This window comes from Danio aesculapii, chromosome 22 (assembly GCF_903798145.1).
Source record: "Danio aesculapii chromosome 22, fDanAes4.1, whole genome shotgun sequence".
Taxonomy (NCBI): domain Eukaryota; kingdom Metazoa; phylum Chordata; class Actinopteri; order Cypriniformes; family Danionidae; genus Danio; species Danio aesculapii.
The window spans coordinates 11,964,332-11,986,938 of NC_079456.1; the positions used below are offsets into that span (position 1 = coordinate 11,964,332).

The 22,607-nt window shown below is 35.2% G+C and overlaps 1 protein-coding gene across 1 annotated transcript; it reads right to left on the reverse strand.

The window, feature by feature from the left end:
• Positions 1-1,846: 1,846 nt before the first annotated feature.
• atp6ap2 (ATPase H+ transporting accessory protein 2) lies at positions 1,847-19,705 on the reverse strand. The gene is made up of 9 exons (XM_056448040.1): positions 19,558-19,705; positions 18,595-18,725; positions 18,372-18,500; positions 14,495-14,590; positions 10,534-10,671; positions 10,220-10,273; positions 6,355-6,504; positions 2,898-3,017; positions 1,847-2,496 (listed from the first exon to the last, which is right to left on the reverse strand). Exons 1-9 carry the CDS (start codon positions 19,703-19,705, stop codon positions 2,302-2,304), a joined length of 1,161 nt encoding a protein of 386 aa, XP_056304015.1. The 3' UTR covers positions 1,847-2,301.
• Between the last annotated feature and the right edge of the window lie 2,902 nt (positions 19,706-22,607).

Genomic DNA, 22,607 nt, shown 5'->3' on the forward strand with positions numbered 1-22,607 from the left:
GCTCTTAGATCAATATAGAGTAAAAAATCCAGCGCTTATCATTGTTATTGACATAAATTATATATAATATAGTTTATCGGCCCATTCTAAATAAGACTTAAAGGGATAGTTCACTCAAAAAGGAACATTTTATGATCATTCTCACCCTTTACCTCTTTCAAACCTGTGTTTCTTTGTCAAACCTAAAAGAAGATACTGTATTTTGAAGAAAGCTGGAAATCATCGACTTTTATAGTATTTGTTATTTTTCCTATGGAGTCAGTGGTTTCAGGTTTTCAGCCTTCATCAAAATAGAAGAAAGACGCTCTTAAAGGTTTGCAACCACTCGAGGGTGATTAAATAATGAGTAAAATTTCAGTTTGGATGAACTATCCCTTTAATTAGTTTCCCAGTCTGGTCTTGCTTTTTTAGCTACACTTCTGATCAGGAGATATAACTAAAGTCTACACAACTAAAATGTACACAAGTACAATTGAAGAGTTTAGACACAAAAACCTTCAAATGCAGCTTGATATTTTCTTCTAAAATAAGCATTTTTCTCCGACTCTTGTGTATAGGCTCTGAAATTTTATTTTCATAGCAACAAATAGGTTCTTTTCAGTTATTTTGTAAGTAAAATAACTGAACATAAACATAGGTGCTCATTTTAGCAGAAAATAGAGTTTTTTTGCATCTGAACTCTTCAATTAGACAACACAAGAAACAACTTTTCTATTCCTCAGTGTTCAACTTCTTGCATCATAACACAGAAAATATTAAATGTGCAAGACAGCTGAAAATACATGTAGGTCTAGACGTTTATTTTTTCTTTTTAGCAACACTTGTGTTTGCAATGTGATCCCAATTGAGAAAGAGCCACTTCTTGTTTTTTTAACACCCCTTCCCCCTCAAAAAACTGTCTACATGGATTACATAAACATGCTAAAAGGTTTCATTTATTGTTGATCTTCACAATAACAAAGTGTTGTGCAATCATTTGATTTTACATTGGTTAAATCAGGGACCATTATAAATTCAATTTCAGACTTACACAAGGCCAAGGATTTTGGTCACACTTTATTTTGATGGAGCGTTTGTTGAATTTAAGTTACATTTCAACTAATTCTCATTAGATTAGTAGACTGTTAGGTTGGGGTTAGCGTTGTGGTTAGTGTAAGTTGATATGTACTTGCAAAGTTTTTTATAGTCAGTCAAATGTCTGTTGAAGGAGCAGTATCAACAGATATTAAGCAGACAGTCTACTAATACTCAAATAGACCATCAAAATAAAGCGTTACCAGGATTTTTTCTAATGGCCCAGTTAGAACATAAAAACAAACATATGTTACTGAGATGGAATGATAGCGATTGGATGCATGTTGACCCGATTGGGTAACTTTACACTGATATAGGAATATTAAGGCCTTTTTAAATGATTTAAGACTTACAGCACAATATTTAAGTGATTTTAAAGACTTTTAAGGCCTAAAATTATTTTGTTTTTACGAAAAATAAGACCTTTTAAGACCTTTATAAATGAAATTTCAGACTTACACAAGGCTAAAGGCTAAGGATTTTTTCTAATGGCCCAGTTAAAACATGTTATTGAGATAAAATGTTAGTGATTGGATTCATGTTGGCCCAATTAGGTAGCTTTACATGGATATAGGAAAATTAAGACCTGTTTAAAATGATTTAAGACTTACAACACAATATTTCAGTGATTTTAACACTTTTTAAGGCCTAAAAATGTTGATTTATGAAATTTGAGACATTTTAAGACTTAAGACCCCGTAGATACCTTGTAAATTGGCATGGTAAAGTATTGTGAACGTGTGTACTTGTGACTAAAAGACATTAAAAGCTGTTTTAAGTGATGGAATTTTGATTTATTATTTGGGTTACACTTGCATTTGTACACCAAGCATGAACAACATCTATACACAACAAAACATCACACTTTAAACGTCTCATTTCCCACTTTCTAGCTCTACTCAATGAAAATGACAGCAATTCAGAGCAAATGTACACAGGAATGGTGTAATTACACTATATCCAGTCTTCAGGACGGTGAAGAGCACAATCAAGTGAACGACAAACAATAATAAATATGTTAAATCTGAACTCTTTACATCCTCTTCAGTAGATTCATACCATACAACGATTAAGATTCTCCAACAATAAATAATCTTTATCTCTGTGTTCGATTGAGTCATAAAGACAAAAGCATTTGTACAACGACATCAAAAAAAACCACACACACACATACACATTCAAACACACACACACACACACAAATGGAATGGAATGCGACGGACTTCTTCAGTCCATTCGGATCTTCTGATTGGTCATCCTGTAGATGATGCTATCGTATCCTGGATCCATGTTCCAGAGGTTGTAGGAGGTAGCGATGACGGCTAATGCTAACACGATCATTAGCCACAGGATGATGTTAAAGATCACAGCATAGTCAAAGTTGTACTTGTAGGCCAGATTGTAGGGGCTTCCAGGGTTACTCTGAAACAACCACATGCAAGTGTTAAAAAGTAGGTCAGCGTTCAGGAGCAGGTCAACAGTGGGGGGGTTCTACTGTTCTGCAAACGTCTCTTTATTTAGAAGAAAAACAAGAAGGATACTGGCTCTGAAGGTTACATTCAATAAGGGTGAAACCATTTCTCTAACAGAACACAAAACTAAAAACATGCTAGTGCTAGCTAACCCTTTAGCCAAGCAATACTTTGAAAAGCACCTGCTAAACGCTACATAAAACCTACTGCTCAACATTTAATGTCTTACAGGCACGTTCTTGAATCGATTGGTTCTTCTTGAGCCCTGATGAATGAAATAATGCTCCAAAATCAACACATTTTCAAGAACACTTCATTTTTTCATGCTGAAATGTTTAGGTTTTGACTTACGATCTGCTTGGACTCGAGAATGGAGCGTGATTTTCTGGTAAGAGGGACTTCAAATGTCTTCACGGTCACGACTTCTACAACCGCATTGTTTCCGTAAACACTGGAGACGTCATCTGCAAACTTCACACATGAACAAAAGCGTTAAAAACAGAAGCACTGTTTACATTATTCACTACTAACAGTACAAATTACACACAGACACACACTTTGATGCACTTTGAGTGTAGAAATCTTATTTATTTAATGAATGACAGTTTATATGAATAAATGACAAAAGAACCAATGATTTTGCGTTCCTAGTAAACAAAAATTCAGAAATTTTAATAAAACTAAATATGTAAATAATTTAGTCAATAGCATTTGTTACGTGCTTGTGTTGTTTGTGCCCTGTTTGCATTCTCTCGCTCTCTCTCTCCTTTCATTTTTCCCAGGTCCGGTCATTGGTCACTCATCCTGTCAATCATTCCTCCCCTGTCACGTCACTCTGACATCATTTCCAATAGGCCAAGACCACTCACCAGTCCCTCTAGTCTCTGTTGCACCTGTGCTTGTGTTTATTGTGTTCTGTTTAAAGAAAGACCCTGTTTAACTGTGTATTCTGTTGTTTTGTCGTTGCCTGTTTCGGAGTTCACATAATCCATCTGCCATCTGTATCAAAGCATTTATCAGTTTCATTCATTTGTCCTGTTATTTACAAGGCTCGGACGAAGCGGACAGATAAGAAGGTCACGTGACATACAGTTGAAGTCAGAATTATTAGCCCCCCTGTATTATTTGCCCACCCATGTTTATTTTTTTTCCCAATTTTTGCTTAACGGAGAGAAGATATTATAAACATTTCTAATCATAATACTTTTAATAACTCATTTCTAATAACTGATTTATTTTCTATTTGCCATGATGACAGTAAATAATATTTCACTAGATATTTTTAAGACACTTCTATACAGCTTAAAGTGACATTTAAAGGCTTAACTAGGTTAATTAGGTAAACTAGGCAGGATAGGGTAATTAGGCAAGTTATTGTATAATGATGGTTTGTTTTGTAGACTATCGAAAAAACATAGCGTAAAGGGGCTAATAATTTTGACCTTGAAAAAATTATTATTATTTTTTATTAAAAACTGCTTTTATTCTAGCTGAAATAAAACAAATAAGACTTTCTGCAGAAGAAAAAATATTCCTTGCTCTGTTAAACATCATTTGGGAAATATTTAAGAAAGAAAAATAAAATTCAAAGGGGGGCTAATAATTCTGACTTCAACTGTTCATTTTGCAACATGTAGGACTACTCTTGTGTTTAGTACATTAGATTAGAGGAGAGCACCACCCCTTGAACTTTTGGTTAGATAGAGTAGGATTAGGACACTCTGAGAACCTCATCGTGTGTTTGTTTATTTTGTATTCATTTAGTTAGTTAGATGTTTTTGGGGAGTTAGACATTGTTTGGGTTTCGTTCTTTTCTTTTCTTTGGCGCCGCTACAATTCTTTCAGCCTTCTCTCTCGTTTCCCCCATCTTTGTTTTTGTAAACCATTTTAAATACTGTAAATAGTATATTAATAGTATATTTTTAGTATTGTTTCTTTATTTTTGATTACTTCATTGTTTTTATTCACTTTGGGAATTGTAAATAAAAGTCACAGTTTTTAAGTGTCTAAATAGCACTGTCTAAATGTCTTGTTTCCATTTAAAGGTTTCATTCACATAAAAAAAAATGAAGATTCTGTCATCACTTCCTCACCCTTTACTTTTTCAAACCTGTTTAAGTTTCTTTCTTCTGTTGAACACAAAATAAGATATTTTGAAACATGTTGGAAACCTGTCACCATTGACCTCCATAGTATCTGTTTTTCTTACTATGGAAGTCAATGGTTACTAGTTTTAACAATCTTTAAAATTAAGATTAAAAAGAAAGAAACTCAAAGGTTTGGAACCACCTGAGGGTGAATAGTGTAAATAGTGAGTGAATGTTCATTTTTGGGTGAACTATCCCTTTAAGCCTTCTCATTTATAGCTCCTAAACTCTGGAATAGCCTTCCTGATAACGTCCGAGGCTCAGACACACTCTCCCTATTCAAAACTACATTAAAGACCTATCTGTTTAGTAAAGCATACACACAGTGCACCACTTAGCGGGCTTCCACACAGGTTCTGCATCTTGTTTATATACACTATGAGCTACGCTAATTATTCTCCATTTCCACCTGGGGATACTCTTCCCGAGGCCCTCAGACTATGCAGAGTCACTGATTCGATCCAAGACCAACGACGAGATGATCCCAAGGTTTCCATATCCCGGACCGGTCCATATCCTGAGCAGCTACTGTGATGGTCATGGAGGAGTGGAGAACATGAGACTGATTCCTATGATGCTACAGAGACAGACGAGTCTTCGCTGAGGCCAGCTTCCAGCCTCCGCCGCTGAGACTGCAGCTCTGCACAAGACGTTTGGCCAGCGGAGAAATTAAAATAGTTGTGCCCAACTGAGTCTGGTTTCTCACAAGGTTTTTTTTCTTCACTTTCGCCAATTAGTGAAGTTTTTTTTCCCTCTCCGCTGTTACCACTGGCTTGCATGGTTCAGGATCTATAGAGCTGTGCATCGTTGGATTTCCTCTTCAGTGTTTGGACTCTCAGTAGTGATTATTAAACCACACTGAACTGAGGTAAACTCAACTGAACTTAAAACACTACAAACTGAACTACACTGTTCCTATTTACTGTGACCTTTTATGTGAAGCTGCTTTGACACAATCTACATTGTATAAGTGCTATTCAAATAAAGGTGAATTGAAAAGGTGAATTGAATTAAGCAATGCAGAAAATGTATTTCGTAACACACACACACACACGCACGCACACACACACACAAACTGATCACCATCCTAACATAACACAAATTTTGATAAAATGTAATGTATAACTCTATAATTATTGCAATATTTTTACTATACTAGAAATATAAATACTATATTTCAAATATAATCACTATTATTACCATATTTATATTTAATACACTAATGCACTACATTAAAAAAAAACACTGTTGAAAGTTTGTTCCTTTGTTTGCTTTAACACTATTCAAGCTTCTACGGCTATTTTCATGGTGAGAAAATGCACACTTAAGTTTTTAAATAAATAATTTTTGCTAAATCTGTATTTGGTTTAATATTGTTAAATATCTCTTTAAAAATGAGCGGAACAGAAATGAAATCCTCACAGAATTAAAGCCAACATGCTTCATAGATAAGGTGATTCTTGCAATTAATGAACATGTGAGAGGATATTTTGCTAGTATTTAAAACTCGTGTGTCATCCTGGAGTGACCTACAGATTCTACTGCGGGTAAAAACAATTTGGTTCCACCGCATTTTCCAATATCAGGCTTAATTTCATGGAGCTTGTTCCTTCCATGTAAATCACTGTAGTAGAAAAACAGTAAAAAGCTCACACCAATACCTTCTGCAAAGCAATTGTGAGGATCCTGGTGGCGTCGGTGTACTGAGGCGAGTCTGTGCTGTAGCGGCGGACGATCTCCTCCAGTCCCGCCAGCTCCAGAGAGTAAAGATCAGGAGCAGGATCTTTGGCCAGATGCTTGTGTTTCTGCAACTGTAGCAAGCAAACAGTTCAAACAACACAGAATGAATCCTCAGTGGAGTCACTCGCCACTGGCTTGCTTAGTTTAAGACTTGTGGAGCTGCGCATCGATGGATTTGCTCTTCAGTGTTTGGACTTTCAGCAATGACAAGTAAACCACACTGAACTGAACTTCAACTCTGAAAACTGGACTGAAGCAGTTTGAATTTACTGGAACTCCTATGTTAAGCTGCAGTGACACAATCTACATTGTAAAAGCACTAAATAAATAAAGATGAAATAACGGAAATATTAGCACAATTATCTATGTTTTAAAACTACCACTGTCATTTCAGTGGATTACAGATTTGATTTGGAGACTTTTTAAACAACTTTCAAATAATATATAGTTGGAAACACTTTACAGGAAGATTGGTTAATGTATTTACTAAAGAACAAACAATATATTACAGGATTTTTTCATCTTTGTTGATGTAAGCAGTTGTTGGTTGATAGTTCGTTAACTCACGATGCATTAACTAATGTTAACAAGCATAAATTTGTATTTTAATAACACATTAGTAAATGTTGAACTGTGGTTAATAAATGCTGCAGCATCTTTCAGATGTATTTTTCATTTTTAAGCTGAGTTCACATTAAGCCTGGAGCAGCGCATCACTAGCTCTAGTTTACTCACAGGATGTTTTTTCCCCTCAGCCATATTTTTCACTTGACTATTGAACTCCACGCTGAATTCCACTCATTCGCAGCAAACGTCATGCATTCTGCATCATTTGCACCATGCGGCAGTAATTTTCCTTTATTCAGGTGTTTGCAATAACATTTGATGTAATTTTCTTGTGCAAAAAGTAATACTACAATTGATGTGAAACCTGCATTAGTTCATGTTAGTAAATACATTAACTAATCTAACCTTATTGTAAAGTGTGACCAAACATGTACTATGAGATTTCTATAGACCAGTGTTTCCCAACCCTGTTCCTGGAGTTACACCAACACTACATATTTTGAATGTCTCCCTTATCTGACCCATTAACTTCAGGTTTTGGAGACTCTTCTAATCTTCTGATGAGTTGACTCAGGTGTGCTTGATTAGGGAGAGGTTGAAAATGTGTACTGTTGGTGTGCCTTCAGGAACAGGGTTGGGAAACACTGCTATAGACAACACATAGACGTCCTTCAAAAATCTGGCTACATCAAATAATAAAGAAAATGTTGACATTTTTTCTAGGGCTGTGCGATGAATTGAAATTGTATCGAAATCGCAAATTGAACAAGCGCAATTTTTAAATCGCTTTACAGCGGTGGTCCTCTACTGCTAGGTTGCGGAACGGTACCGGTCTGTGGATCAATTGGTACCGGGGTGCAAAGAAATCATTAATTATTTCTGTTTTATGTATTATCCGAGTCTGAACAATCTTTTTTTTTTTTAATCTTTTATTTAGAAAAATTACCATATTCTCTTGGTCACTTGAGTGCCCAAATTTAACCCACAAGCAGCAAAATGAGTAAGAAACATATCTTTGTAAAGCTTTGCTATGGGGAAAATGCCCAGTGAAGGACCCACAAACTGCCAAGGAATAGATTCCCAACCCATTTGTCAACAAATCAGGTGAATCTAGCATGTCTGTGCAAGAAGATCAACTGCTGTAGATCGCAAACGACGGCGGCCTTAGGGGTCGTTCGCATATCACGTCTTTTCTAGAGTTCACGCAGAGTTCTTCTAGACGCACCAGTTGAATGAATGCCGGGAGGAGCGCACCGCGAGTCACGTGACAGGAGCTGACCGTTCAGCTTGTATGGAATATACACATTTCGGTAGACTAATTATCTTAGACAAACACAGAACAGCCGAACACTGCAGTGCTTTGTAATTTTGTCCATAAACAAAACTTGTATCAGAGTGACAGCTTGTCGTCATCTGAGAAAACGACTGGTTGCCTAGCAACCTATGAACCTCCGACCACCCAACACCAAACCCCACACCCCCCAACCCCTCAGTCCACAATAAAATTGTCAAGCGCTGACCTGTCTGTGGTAAGAAAAAGGACCACTGCCTTACAGCACGATTTTCCCACAGCATGCTATTTAAACCAATCATTACACAGCGTGGCTGAGCTTAATGACAAATAGCCTGCATAAACAGGGATGATGAGTTCAGCACAGGAGGACTTGGTGCCTCCCAAAAAGTCAACATCTGTGGTGTGGGATTACTTTGGATAGAGGAAGGCTGATGTATCGCAGAATCAGGTAATGTGTAAGACCTGTCAGTCACATATTGTGTTTAAAAGCGTGTGGAAAGCGCGAGGCGCATCGCTTACTTCAGCATTCAACACGCTTTGCACTCATGCTCCTTTGTCGTTGCTCGGCAACCACCAACCATGTTTGGATGTTCTGTGTTTGTCTGAGGTAATTAGTGTACCGAAATGTGTATATTCTATACAAAGTATGAAGCTGATCGGTCGGTACGCTTGCAGCATTCTGAAAGTAGAGATGTTTTCAACTGGGTGTGCATGGAATACGCGCGTCACTCCCAATATGCAATCAGTGTTCCTCCAATGGAAATAATGAACTTGTGCATGCAAAAGTCACGATACGTGAACAGCCTATTTCACGGCAGTGTCACAAAGAGGTCTATGATCTATTAGGGCTGTGTGATTTGGGGAAAATATCTAACTGAGATACTGCGTTTTGATTTGCGATTTGATTTTGTAGTCAAGCTTCAGCTCAATAATCAACAATTCTGCAAAAAATTACCTGTTTTTGTTCGGTGTCTGAGTTTAAAACCAAAATATTCCCATATTACCAATGCTGTTTCTCTTTGACATCAATTCGTCTATTAATGCTTCTGAAGCAGAAGATGCCATAATCACACTTGTCCGTGCTGTCCTGTTTTTTGTTTTTTATTGTGGGCATTCCGCATAGCTCAATTGCCCAATTTTGATTGGGCAGAACGAAAGTGTGCTCACTCAATTGGCTAGTAAGACTGTCACACACAGACAGCAGTCACGCATTTTCTCTGGGTGGGGAAAATTAAATAATACATATTTCATAACGCAGCCCCTTGCGATTATCTAATAGCGATTGCGATTCAATTTCGATTAATCATACAGCCCTATGACCTTCGCATGGCAAAAACATATCTGTGAACATGTAGAAAAGTACATACAACTACTTTTGACGTGGTCAAACAGAACATCAGAGCCTTACTTTTGTTTGACGGCACACACACATTACTCTATTTATTTATAGACTGATTATTTAGACAGGTGATTTCAATTCTTTTTTGCCTTATGTCTGTTTTAGAGGCATGTTACAGGTCTTTGATAAAGATCTAATTGTTTTCCTTTGGAAATATGTTTCAGATATCTGTGTGTGTGTGTCAAAATTATAATTAAAATCCAAATCACAATATTGTTCAAGAAAATGGTGATGAGTTTCTTTTGCTCATATCACACAACCATAATTTTCTCCCAACTGGAAAGACGGAACAAAGAAAAAACTAAGAAATGAAACCTAATTTATACGAAACAAATGGTCTTTTATTCATTTATATGTTTTAACGCCATTTCAAAACACACAAATAACAACAAAACTCAGATCATGTAAGATCTTCAAATTTAGTCAATGATAAATATACTAAAATTCATGTAGGAGTCTGCCTGTTTAAAACAGTTCCCTTAAAATATTCTCACAAACGGTTATAATGTGTTGTAGTGAAACTCACCAGAGCTGAGATGTCATACAGCACCTGAACCTCAGAGAGGAACAGAAGATCAGCCTGAAATACACGCACACACACATATATATTTAGACCAGCACGTAGTTTGGTGTGGGTAAAACAAACCCAACATGCACGTTCTGAACAACGGTTTCTATTTGTAATAAGTATTTTCACATATCGATGAATAAAGCAAGTCAGAGAAAGCCACTTCCTACTTCAGCCCAAAAACAGTTCATGTCTGGACTGGATAGCTATGTATATATACTGCATAGTCTAAAAAAATAAACTGATACAGAAATACTAGAGCACGCGTTTACCTCATTGTTGCGGCTGAGAGAGACGAGAGGAAGGGATGTGAGAACGGATCCGTCCTGGGACAGACGTCCACGAATCTGCTGCAGAGTGACGGGAAGATCCTCAAAGACTGTGTTGGCCATTCCCATCATATACAGCCTCTGAAAGATAAAAATCAAGACTTCTATCAGTATTAGACAAATGTTATAAGTTTAATACATGGTATTTTATCACATTTTATAGTTTGTAAGAATTACCGCAACAAGTTATAATTCAATATTATCATTTTTGCCATATTACTCAATGATAATTTATTTATTTATTTATTTATTTATTTTCAATATAAAATCAGACGTATGACAAGTAATATGATAAAGATAATATAATAAAATTAAGTAACACTTTAATAACAATTCACAATATTAACTACTGGCTTTTTACCTGCTTATTATTAAGATTTTATGCGACCCAGTACCTAAACCCAACTACTAACTATTATTAAGCAGCAAATTAGTAGTTTACGGAGCTAATAGTTTAATATAATAATAATATATAATAATATATTGTTTATGGCATAAATTGAACATTATTCTATAATTGTACATTGTAAATTCATAACATTACATAATAATTAGAAATAATAGACATTAATCAAATTAAAATACCCTAAAATTTCCCTAAAATATTACTACAAAAACTTATTACTCTGAAAAAAATTGAGCGATTTGGTGTTATGAAATTTTCCAGCACTATTATGCTTTCATTACTCATTCATTTGTTATTATCATACTTAATCTTCATTGAATATTGATGTACTTTCCATTAATGTCCATTCATATTGTTCGCCTATGTATGTTACGTCATTATTATTTTACTATTGTTCATATTATTATGCTACACAGAGGGCTGAACAATTTACCTGTTGAAAACACTCTTTCCTCTCCATAAGCACCAGACACTTTCTTATCCATATTACAGATAACACCATTATTTAAGGTGTTTTTCACCTTTTACAGGACAAGATAGTAGAGATTATAGACAGGAAAATATGTGGAGCAGAGATATATGCACTTCAGTGATACACGTCGGCGCACTTTACCACTAGGCTATTCTCACCGACAATTTTCAAATTTATTAACAAATTCTTTGAAAAAGTGAATTATTCTGTGCAACTGCATATCGCTGGTATATTTTGACAGCTCCTGTTGTTAACCCTATTCATATCTTAACTTTTTCTGATTTTGATTGTAATGTACTAACATACCCCTATTTGTAAAGCTGCTTTGAAATAATAATTATTGAAAAAATAATCCTAATCACACACATAACACTTTGTTATATTTACACAAATAAACCTGAAGCATTATTTGTTGCTAGTTTTGTATCCACACTCCATAGACATCATTTTTTTAATTTCTTTAAATTGGTCTCTCTTGATACTAGATGCTAAGTTTAGCTAAGTGCTGCTCCTCAGTTTCTTTTTGAAGGGTGTCAAAACCACAACTCTGCTTATATGATTTAACCTTTTCTATTTGTAACCATGACATGACATAGTCCTCACAACATTGAGAAAACATCTTGCAGTTTATAGATTAGTGGCATAATGGATAAGCAGAAAAATATATTTAAATTTTTACTTTCAGGAAATAAAGGCAAATAAACATTGCGTTGTAGCATTGAAAGCAGGCCAGTTTATTATAATAGTCTTCAAAGTAGGTTCTCATTTAAATGTGCACTCAACAATATTTGAAAAATGTTTTTTTTTTTTTTACCAGGGTCGGATCTAGTTCCAAAAAACACATTCACAGCCAATCAGCAGTAAGGGGCGTGTCTAATAACTATGACTGACATATCAAAAAAAGGGGTGGTTCCTGTTGGGTTATGGGCGTGTTTGTTTTGGTTTTTATATAAACACTGTGGTAAAATTAGTGCACCTTTGGTATTTTATTGACGGAAGAACCATATGAAGAGTTCAGATGCAAAAGCCGCTAAATGCCACTTCCACCAAAAATGAGATAATGACATATAATGAGTGAATTGTTTAGGCACGTACTACACCATCAACAAATAGATTTGCTTTAAATCATCTAAATCGCAGCGTCAGCGCATTCAGAAATAACAGTTTGTATGCAAAAGCTGCTAAACTCCACTTGCAGCAATAGAATAATCAGAAGGCACGAATCGAATCATATGTTTTCAATGTAGCAGCGCGCTAATACGCCGGCTTTATAAGGAGAGCATTTCATTCCGCTTCCGATTTTGATTTTAAAAGACGAAGTTTGATGAACTGGATGAGCCTGTCCGACTGTAAGTGGATGGCGAATGAAAATGTGCCTTACCTCAAAACTCTGTGCATAATAAGAAAAAGGAAATACAATGTAAATTCGGAAATTTAACATGTATTCATAACGTGCTTTTGCACAGCGACACTACTTTGAATGAGTCCGATTTACTATACATTAAGTGGCAACTGTGTTTCATGAAAGACACTGTTAAGATGCCTTTTTTTTATCCCACATGGATGCTATGAGGATAAACAAGAGACGAAAAAGAGACCAAGACCTTGAGTATGGTGAGAATGAATGAATGACAGCTTCTAAAATTGTCTGAGAGACATCCCCTTGTTGCCCAGTAGGATGACCTTGTGATTTATCTGTTAATGTAAGCTATTTTTTAAAAGATAAATATAATGCATAAAACTATACATCTATATTAGCCTACTTACATTATATATTACTTAAATTATATAATTCATATTACCTATACGTCTGATAAGCTTTTTATATTAATGGACAATGCACAGATATTGATGTTTCACAATGTTTTAAACTACAATATTTGAATCTACCAAGCTTAGTTTACAATATTTACATTGCTCTACTTGCATTAAATCTGAATCCCAAATATCAGAAATGACAACAGATTGTTACGATTTAATTAATGTCAGTTTTAATGTTATTGATTAAAGCACTTACTTGACAGATTTCAATCATTTTCCTTCTGCTTTTTCCCTGGTTTACCACAGCGGAATGAACCGCCACTTACTTGACAGATGTATTTTTAATTCTAGGTGGTTTGTGAAATGTTTTATGTTTAGAAAAATAATTTCTAATTGCATCTTTAGTAAGTTTTCAACTAAATACACTGTTTTATCCCAATAGGTGGATTTAGAGGTTTTTGCAACAAAAGCAGAAATGGATTTTGCTGGTTTTGATGCAAAAGAAAATCTAATTTGTTAAAAGCCAAAGAATTGTCTAAAGTGACATTGTGAGAAAAAGTTATTATTTTATTTACTAGCTAATAACCTTTTCATTACATATAAAATGAAACTTCTGAGCCTAATTATAGGAGCCTGATAGAAAATGCTCATTTACAAGAAAAGAGGTCTGATGGATTTAGAGGGTTTTGCATCTGAACTCTTCATATATTCTTGGTGTCATAAGTGTCAATTTTGTTTTTGAAAATTGGGATTAATAGATTGCATGTAAGTTAATAAGCTTTTTCATTGATGTATGATTAAAATAAATAAAAATATTGAGAACATCGCCTTTAAAGTTGTCCAAATTTAATTCTTAGCAATGCATGCTGCTAATCCAAATTTTGTTATGATATATTTTAAGTAGAAAATGTACAAAATAATTTCATGTAACTTGTAAGTGTAAGTAAAGTACTTGTAAATGTACTTTTGGCTATTGTCAAAAAATATACCTGCTCAATGCAAGTTGTACATTGTGGTCCAGGGTCACATATAGTACTTCATTGACATACATTACAATACAACTTTCCTTTAAGTCATAAAAGTTCAAAAGTCTTGTAATAACCCCCTGAAGCATTGGTATTTTATTTCTGATGAGTATTTCAAGAGTGCCCTATAAAGGGTTAAACTGCACACTACTTCATTCTCAGATGCATGGTTTGCAATGCAGATCATTTTGCTTGTTTGCAGGCATCATAAGTGTGGTTAGTGTTTCATTATGGTCATACCTCTTCACTGGGGGCAAGCTGTAAGACCACAGGCGTGCTGTCAGCAAACAGAGTGTGAACTGTATTCGCCACACTGTCCAGAGTGAACGGAACCGGCTGCAACAAACAGACAGACAGGAAGATAAAACATCAGACTGAATAACAGATATTAAGAAAGATAGTTTCATTTTGGCCTTGCATCAAACCCAATTTAGAACAATGATTTAGTATACATAGAAAGTAGTCTGTCATATTAAATGCAAGTACAGTGTCCACTTCAATGTTTAAAATGAACATACAGTATGTGAAAATAAAATATGGGTGAAAGAATGTTCCATCGTAATTCACCATAATGTAAAAATGAAATGTTTGTATTCTGACAAGATCTGGGCAAAAAAAAAAAAGAGAGAAATGGTTTCTGCAATTCTCAAAAATGCACAGATGATGGCACTCTGGGCTACTTTTTAAATAACAAAAGACGCTCTAGGCCTGGTTTTAAACAGTAGATGGCACTCTAGGCTAATTTTTAACAGCAGATGGCACTCTATGCTAGTTTTTAAACAGCAGATGGCGCTCTAGGCATGTTTTTATCAGCAGATGGCACGCTATGCTAGTTTTTTAACAGCTGATGGCACTCTAGGCTAATTTTTTTAACAGAGGATGGCGGTCTAGGCTAGTTTTTTAACAGCAGATGGCACTCTATGCTAGTTTTTAAACAGCAGATGGCGCTCTAGGCATGTTTTTATCAGCAGATGGCACTCTATGCTAGTTTTTAAACAGCAGATGGCGCTCTAGGCATGTTTTTATCAGCAGATGGCACTCTATGCTAGTTTTTAAACAGCTGATGATGCTCTAGGCTAGCTTTTAAACAGCAGATGTGCTCTATGCTAGTTTTTAAACAGCTGATGGTGCTCTAGGCTAGTTTTTAAACAGCAGATGGCACTCTATGCTAGTTTTTAAACAGCTGATGATGCTCTAGGCTAGCTTTTAAACAGCAGATGTGCTCTATGCTAGTTTTTAAACAGCTGATGGTGCTCTAGGCATGTTTTTATCAGCAGATGGCACTCTATGCTAGTTTTTAAACAACTGATGATGCTCTAGGCTAGCTTTTAAACAGCAGATGTGCTCTATGCTAGTTTTTAAACAGCTGATGGTGCTCTAGGCTAGTTTTTAAACAGCAGATGGCACTCTATGCTAGTTTTTAAACAGCTGATGATGCTCTAGGCTAGCTTTTAAACAGCAGATGTGCTCTAGGCTAGTTTTTAAACAGCTGATGGTGCTCTAGGCTAGTTTTTAAACAGCAGATGGCACTCTATGCTAGTTTTTAAACAGCTGATGACGCTCTAGGCTAGTTTTTAAACAGCAGATGTGCTCTTTGCTAGTTTTTAAACAGCTGATGGCGCTCTAGGCTAGTTTTTAAACAGCAGATGGCACTCTATGCTAGTTTTTAAACAGCTGATGACGCTCTAGGCTAGTTTTTAAACAGCAGATGTGCTCTTTGCTAGTTTTTAAACAGCTGATGGTGCTCTAGGCTAGTTTTTAAACAGCAGATGGTGCTCTAGGCTAGTTTTTAAACAGCAGATGGCACTATGCTATCTTTTAAACAGCAGAGGGCACTCTAGGCTAGTTTTAAACAGCAGAGGGCGCTCTAGGCTAGTTTTTAAACAGCAGATGGCACTCTAGACAAGTTTTTAACAGAACAAACACACTTTTATGGTGGTTTTTAAACAATTTTTAAACAGTAGATTGCGTCTAGGATAGTTTTTAACAGTAGATGGTGCTCTAGGATAGGTTTAACTGTAGATGATGCTCTATGTTGGTTTTTAACCGTAGATAATGCTCTAGGTTAGTTTTTAACTGTAGATAACGCTCTAGGTTAGTTTATTTAACAGTAGATGGTGCTCTAGGATAGTTTTTAACAGTAGATGATGCTCTAGGTTAGTTTTTAACTGTAGATAATGCTCTAGATTAGTTTTTTTAACAGCAGATGGTGCTTTAGGCTAGTTTTAAACAGCAAATGGCCCTCTAGGCTAGTTTATAAACAACAGATGGTGCTCTAGGGTAGTTTTTGACAGTAGATGGCACTCTAGGCTAGTTTTTAAACAGTAGAGAGCTCTCTATGCTAGTTTTTAAACAGTAGAGAGCGCTTGTCTATTAAAGGGAATGCGTCAATAGAGCCACCATTTATGTACAGGGTACACATATATACACATATATCTATGATCGGGAGTCTTCCCGGTGGTCAGTATGGACATATTTTTCTAAATTACGAAAAATTATACTTTTACATCACTTTTCTACATTGACGGGTGTGACCGCAAAGGCATTGCTGACAAAGAGTGTGTGTTTGTGTGCATGGAAATGTATTATCCTCCCCCCATGTTTAATGTAATTTAATCCGAGTCCTGATACACACCCCCTCTCCTGCTTCCACTTCTCATTCTAACGGAGGGAGCGATTCGTTTGTGAATAAATCACCGTTATGAATGACTCGTTCACTTAGCCGACAATAACACAAGTTTTTGGCACCGCAGTGTCTTGTTGTCATATTTCAATAACATTGTTTGCTTATTTTATTCAACAAAACTAGCATAAGCCTGGTATTAAGTGCGAGTTGGTGCTCCTTTGCCTTATGGTAAATGCAGTAAGAGACTGTATTATTATTATCAATGACATTACTTGTTAAGCACAAACATTTATAACATACAAAAACGTAAAAAACGAAATCTTACCAATGAAATGTTCTGCCTTTGTGCTTTGTTTTCTTTGTTTGCTCGTTACTACAGCCCTACACTGCGCTAAAGTCTAGCATCTTCACCTTGGCACACTGTCTTGACTAGTGCAGCTGAATAACATTTGTCCTGGGAGCACTGTACAAATATGGTGGCGCTATTGATGCATGCTCAGGGTCCCTATGTGATATCTAGTGTATATATCTATGAAGAGCGCTCTAGGCTAGCTTTTCAACAGCAGATGCGTATTTAATAGTAGATGGCTCTCTGGGCTAGTTTTTAAAAAACAGATGTCACTCTAGGTTAGTTTTTAACCTTCTAGCCTAAAACACCATCTACTGTTAAAAACTAAACTTAGAATTGATTTAGGAGAGAAAAGTAATGCAATTTTAAGTCAATTTTTTCGGTTACAGCTTTAATTCTGACTTGTACTTCTTCAAGTACATAAATCCTACATTTTTGTTTATTTTAAATGAACACTTCAGGCTGACAAATGGGTAAAACCCAGTCATTTGAAGGACAGTATTTAAGTCTAAAAAAAAAAAAAATCAATGCAATTAATTAGTATTAAGACTAGAGGCTGAACTGTGATCCTTAAGTCCTTATAAGTCATATAATATGTGATATAATGATGTTCATTTTAAATTGACAGGAGAAGATTTTTCTACATAATTAATTTACAGAATGACATTTTAGTGGTTAAAAATAAAGTATGATAGATTATAAGTTGCAGATAAGCAATACAATTGATACGACACCTTTTTATGCACTAATTCCTTAAAAATGGAAAAGATAAAAAGCTGTATCACCCTTTGTTTTGGAGCTAGACTAAACCCTTTAGTCTTTAGTACTATGAACAGAGATAGATAGATAGATGGATGGATGGATGGATGGATGGATGGATAAGTATAGATAAAAGTGTCTTATGTCTCATGATATAAAATGGGGAAGTCTAGAGGGGAAACTACACTGCTGCTCAATTCTGAAACTTACAAATATAGCTGATGAACATTGTTTCCCATTTTCCGGTTCTAAGGGGAGTTATTTATCTTTACTCAATAGTTTCTGATAAACTGCAAAGTGAGTCAAAGATCATAGAAGGCCAGACAAAAACAAAGCACAGCACACATCATTTTAAATCCAGCATGTGAGAATGTGTCACTCACATTTTCGAGAGGGTAAGAGGAAACGTTTTTCGGAAAGTCCAAGCTGTCGATGCCACGCACAACGATCAGAGCGTTAGCACGAGGACGCTGGAACAGTGAGCCAGCAGCCAGACCTGGCCAATCGAGATCCTGCAAGACAAAAAAAACACAACTTTACTACAGTACTCACATTGAGACATCATATGTGCTATTACAAAAAAGAAGAAGAAAAAAGACATGATACCTCACGAACAGAGAAGCCCATGGTCAGAGAAACTAAATCTGGGATCTTTTCACCCGATATGGGCCACTGCTCATCCCGAAAAGTCACATACTGAGGGCTACGCAGAACTGTCAAACTGTCCCCCAAAACACCTGACAGAAAACACAGAAAAACAAGACACATATTTTCATAATCTTTATTCGCAATAATTGACAATTGCTTTGACATTTCTGTATCTAATGCAATGACCTTGCAATGACATTTTGTGTATTTTAAGTGCATTACAAGAAGTGTTTTTAAGCAGGATTATATGTAAAGCATTATAAACAAATAAAAAAATAATAATATAAAGCAAATAAGTAAAAAAGCAGTTGAAAATGTAAATTATATAAATAGTAAGAATCCAATAATGCAGTGCTGTGATGCATAGAAATATCAAAATAAACATAATTGAAACTATATAGTCTCCAAATGTTGAACATATAGTTTTGAATATAAATTATTCTGAGTTAGGTTTTAAATCAAACATTAATATCTGCAGTTTGCATTTAGGAGGCACTGGAATTGTCATATTTGGGTGTCCAGTGTAATATAAACCATAAAAATCCCGTCTAGTATAAAAACATATATACATATCCTTGACTTAATATCATAACCATAATATTGATCAGAAATGTGGGATTTGTTAAATGAACCATGACTGTCACATGACCTGCTGGGGCTTCCTCATTCACGATCAACATTTAACACTAAAGCCCTTTTTCATTCACAGCCTAGTGCAGCATAAACACAATATCTTCCCAAATACTCGTGAATTAACAGGATATTATTGATAACTAAGAGATATTTGATCGATTGACATGACTGCGGATTATGGCATCCCACTGCAGCCGCCATTAATTCATTAAACACACGCTAAAATCCCCCTGACTCTGTAAAACAAAACGACGTACATGTTAAAGATCAAATATAAAGCCAATTTACCTGATAAAAGTCCTATAAAGGCAAATACGGTGTTCATGATTATTCGATTCATCTCGGGACGATTTTCTGATGGACTGCGCTTCCTCGCAACACCAGTCACATGACCAGGGCCTGCCGCGTGACGTCGTGCGTCATGACGCAACAACATTTCCCCTCAGTCCTTCGACGGTCACCGCGGGATTCAAACTTCACTTCGATTTCACCGAAATTTGTGTTTGTTAAAGTCAATATGCCGACCAAAATAGTTTGATAATGCTGCTAATTTACATTGTTTACATCGAAGAGACATTAAGAAGAGGAAAATTGTCTAAACGAGACAATTTAACGTAACGTTAGCAGACCTAAAGTGGAATTATGAACTGTGGAGGCGTTTCTAGTCGTAAAAGATGTAAACAAGACCATGTAGACATGTTTTATCTCTATCTATCTATCTATCTATCTATCTATCTATCTATCTATCTATCTATCTATCTATCTATCTATCTATCTATCTATCTATCTATCTATCTATCTATCTATCTATCTATCTATCTATCTATCTATCTATCTATCTATCTATCTCTGTCTGTTCTATCTATCTATCTATCTATCTATCTATCTATCTATCTATCTATCTATCTATCTATCTATCTATCTATCTGTCTTTGTCTGTCTGTCTGTCTGTCTGTCTGTCTGTCTATAGGCTAGTGACCTTCAGCCCTTCAGGACATGTGACATGCAGTATATCAGCAATTATCTGCAAGGATTTTACTCAGCATAAGCTACTGGTTAGTATCATGCACTGTTTTTTATGTTTACATGACTATTTTAAGTTACTTTTAAATTTGATTTATTAATCTTAATTTGCAGCAATTTATGGTTAATTAAATACTTAAATAACAGCCTATTGCAGGCCCCAGAGTATATGAAGGTTTACCGAGATCATAATTTCTGCTGTAAATATTAAGAAAGAAATACTGTTTCTCCCACATATTTTCCCCCAATAGTTTGTTTTTAATACACTCAAAAAATAACTCATTGGATGAACTGTTTAATCGAGGAAAAGTTTAATTGAGGGCAAGATTTTCGTTCAATAAATTTATTTAAAAAAACTATTTGCACATTTAAATGAAATTGAGTTGGTCCAACATGATTTTTAATAAAATAAAAGTTTAAATACATTAGTATTTTTATTTACCCTAAACTCAAAGGTCATATAATATCATGTAAGTCTATTATGTGCATTCTTACATTTTAAAGTCTCAGTTTTAATTGAAGTTATCTTATAAATGAACTAAAATAGCCATTTTTAAGCATATTTCATGAATTACATATATGATTGAGACTGATCTCAGAACTAATTTTAAGACAGTTATTGCTCTCTGAGCAAAGCAACAAACTGCGTTTTTGCTATTTAAGCTGCCAACACCCAAAGAATGAGTGCTTTACAAGGTGGTAACCTCAAAACTCAAAGCATTACATGAAAATCCTCAAACTAAAGTGAAGATTAAACTCTAACAAGTCTTTCTATTAACTTTAAGCATGCTGGGAACTACAAATGCTCTAACCAGGTAGTTCGACCAACGTCCCAACACAACACGCTTAAGTTAACTTATTGGTTTGCAAAAATTAAGTGCACTGAACATAAAACAAATAAATACAAGTAGTTTGAACAAGCAGCAGTAATCATTTTTGAGTGTATAGTTTTTTAAGTTAACGTATTTTAAATGATTATTTTTTTTTACTAATATAAGATTCAATTAATTAAATTGTTTGCTTTATAATTCATTTTTAAAGGCATAATGCAAATTGTTCCAAACTGTGTGCACTGTGTTTTAATGTTAAGTATTTTTTTTTCTATAAAAGTATTTTTATAATATAATGTATTTAATATTTTATTTACTGCTTTATTTGACTAATTTCCATGATTTCTAAGTCTAGAAATCACACTTTTAACATTCTTTATATTTCTAGTTTCTGTTATTTTATTAAAATTACATGTTTACAGAATAAATGATAAGCAATGTTACAGTAGTAACACTATCTTACATCTTATGTTTAGCTGTACAAATTATGTTTAATTAAATCATTAAGTCATTTTGAGGTCCCTTGGAGCTGTGCACCCTGCTTAAAACTCCATGACTTGTATAATACTTAATTGCTCCTGAGGCCATTTATATCAAAGTTGATATTTAGCCGCACCATACTGGTGTTTTTTAATATCGAGTTTTTACGAGGTGGGTTGTTAGCCTAATGCTCAATCCCCAATCTGGAGGACCAGGACATACACTACAGAAAATTTAGCTTACCCAATTCACCCAACACATGTTGTTGGACTGTAGGAGAAACCACACTGCAAACTCCACAAAGAAATGTGGCCCAGTCTGGACTCGAACCAGCAACCTTCTTGCAATGAGGTGACAGTGTAAACCACTGAACTACCCGTGCTGCCTATGTTTATATTATATACGAATTTTAGACTTGTATAATATAATAAATATAATTCTGTATAAATTTTTCATTGAATCAATTCACCATCATTTCTAAAATTCCACACAGAATACAAACACTGTTTAGCCTTGCAATGTGTACATCTTGAAAAAAAAAACATATTAATATGTTAATTGAATGCAAGCAAGCAAGCAAACTAACAATAATGACCATGCTTTTCCAAGTGCCCCATATTTCGCTGTTCGCCCCTTTAAACCTTGCTGGGTTTCTTGTAAAATCGCCTTTGTCCACTTGGAGGAGCTCTTGTTCCGTCACTGACCGTTCGCGTTTATCTCCGCGTGGCAGCGATCATTCACCAGCCGGAGCTGAAAGATGACATTACACGTGCTTTCAAGATCAGACCATCGCCATATGCTCGGCCGAGAAGCCCGATATGAGTCATGATATTTCAAGATAAATCATTATCGCAAAAAGACGATTTTTAATAATGTTTTGAAAATAAAGTTTGGCTCAAAGTGGAAGTTTAAAAAAACTGAACGTATGATTAATCTGAGTAACTTTAAGCATCCACTAATAATAAATCAAATGTTTTTTTGGTAAATAGATTAAATGTAGAAGCA

Excerpts from the sequence above, each read along its gene's own strand:
- atp6ap2 (XM_056448040.1), bottom strand. The coding sequence starts at position 19,705 with ATGTTGTTGCGTCATGACGCACGACGTCACGCGGCAGGCCCTGGTCAT. Across the intron at positions 10,274-10,533 it reads CTCTCAGCCGCAACAATGAG|GCTGATCTTCTGTTCCTCTC; the intron begins GTAAACGCGTGC and ends CGTGTATTTCAG. Across the intron at positions 2,497-2,897 it reads TTCTCGAGTCCAAGCAGATC|AGTAACCCTGGAAGCCCCTA; the intron begins GTAAGTCAAAAC and ends TGGTTGTTTCAG.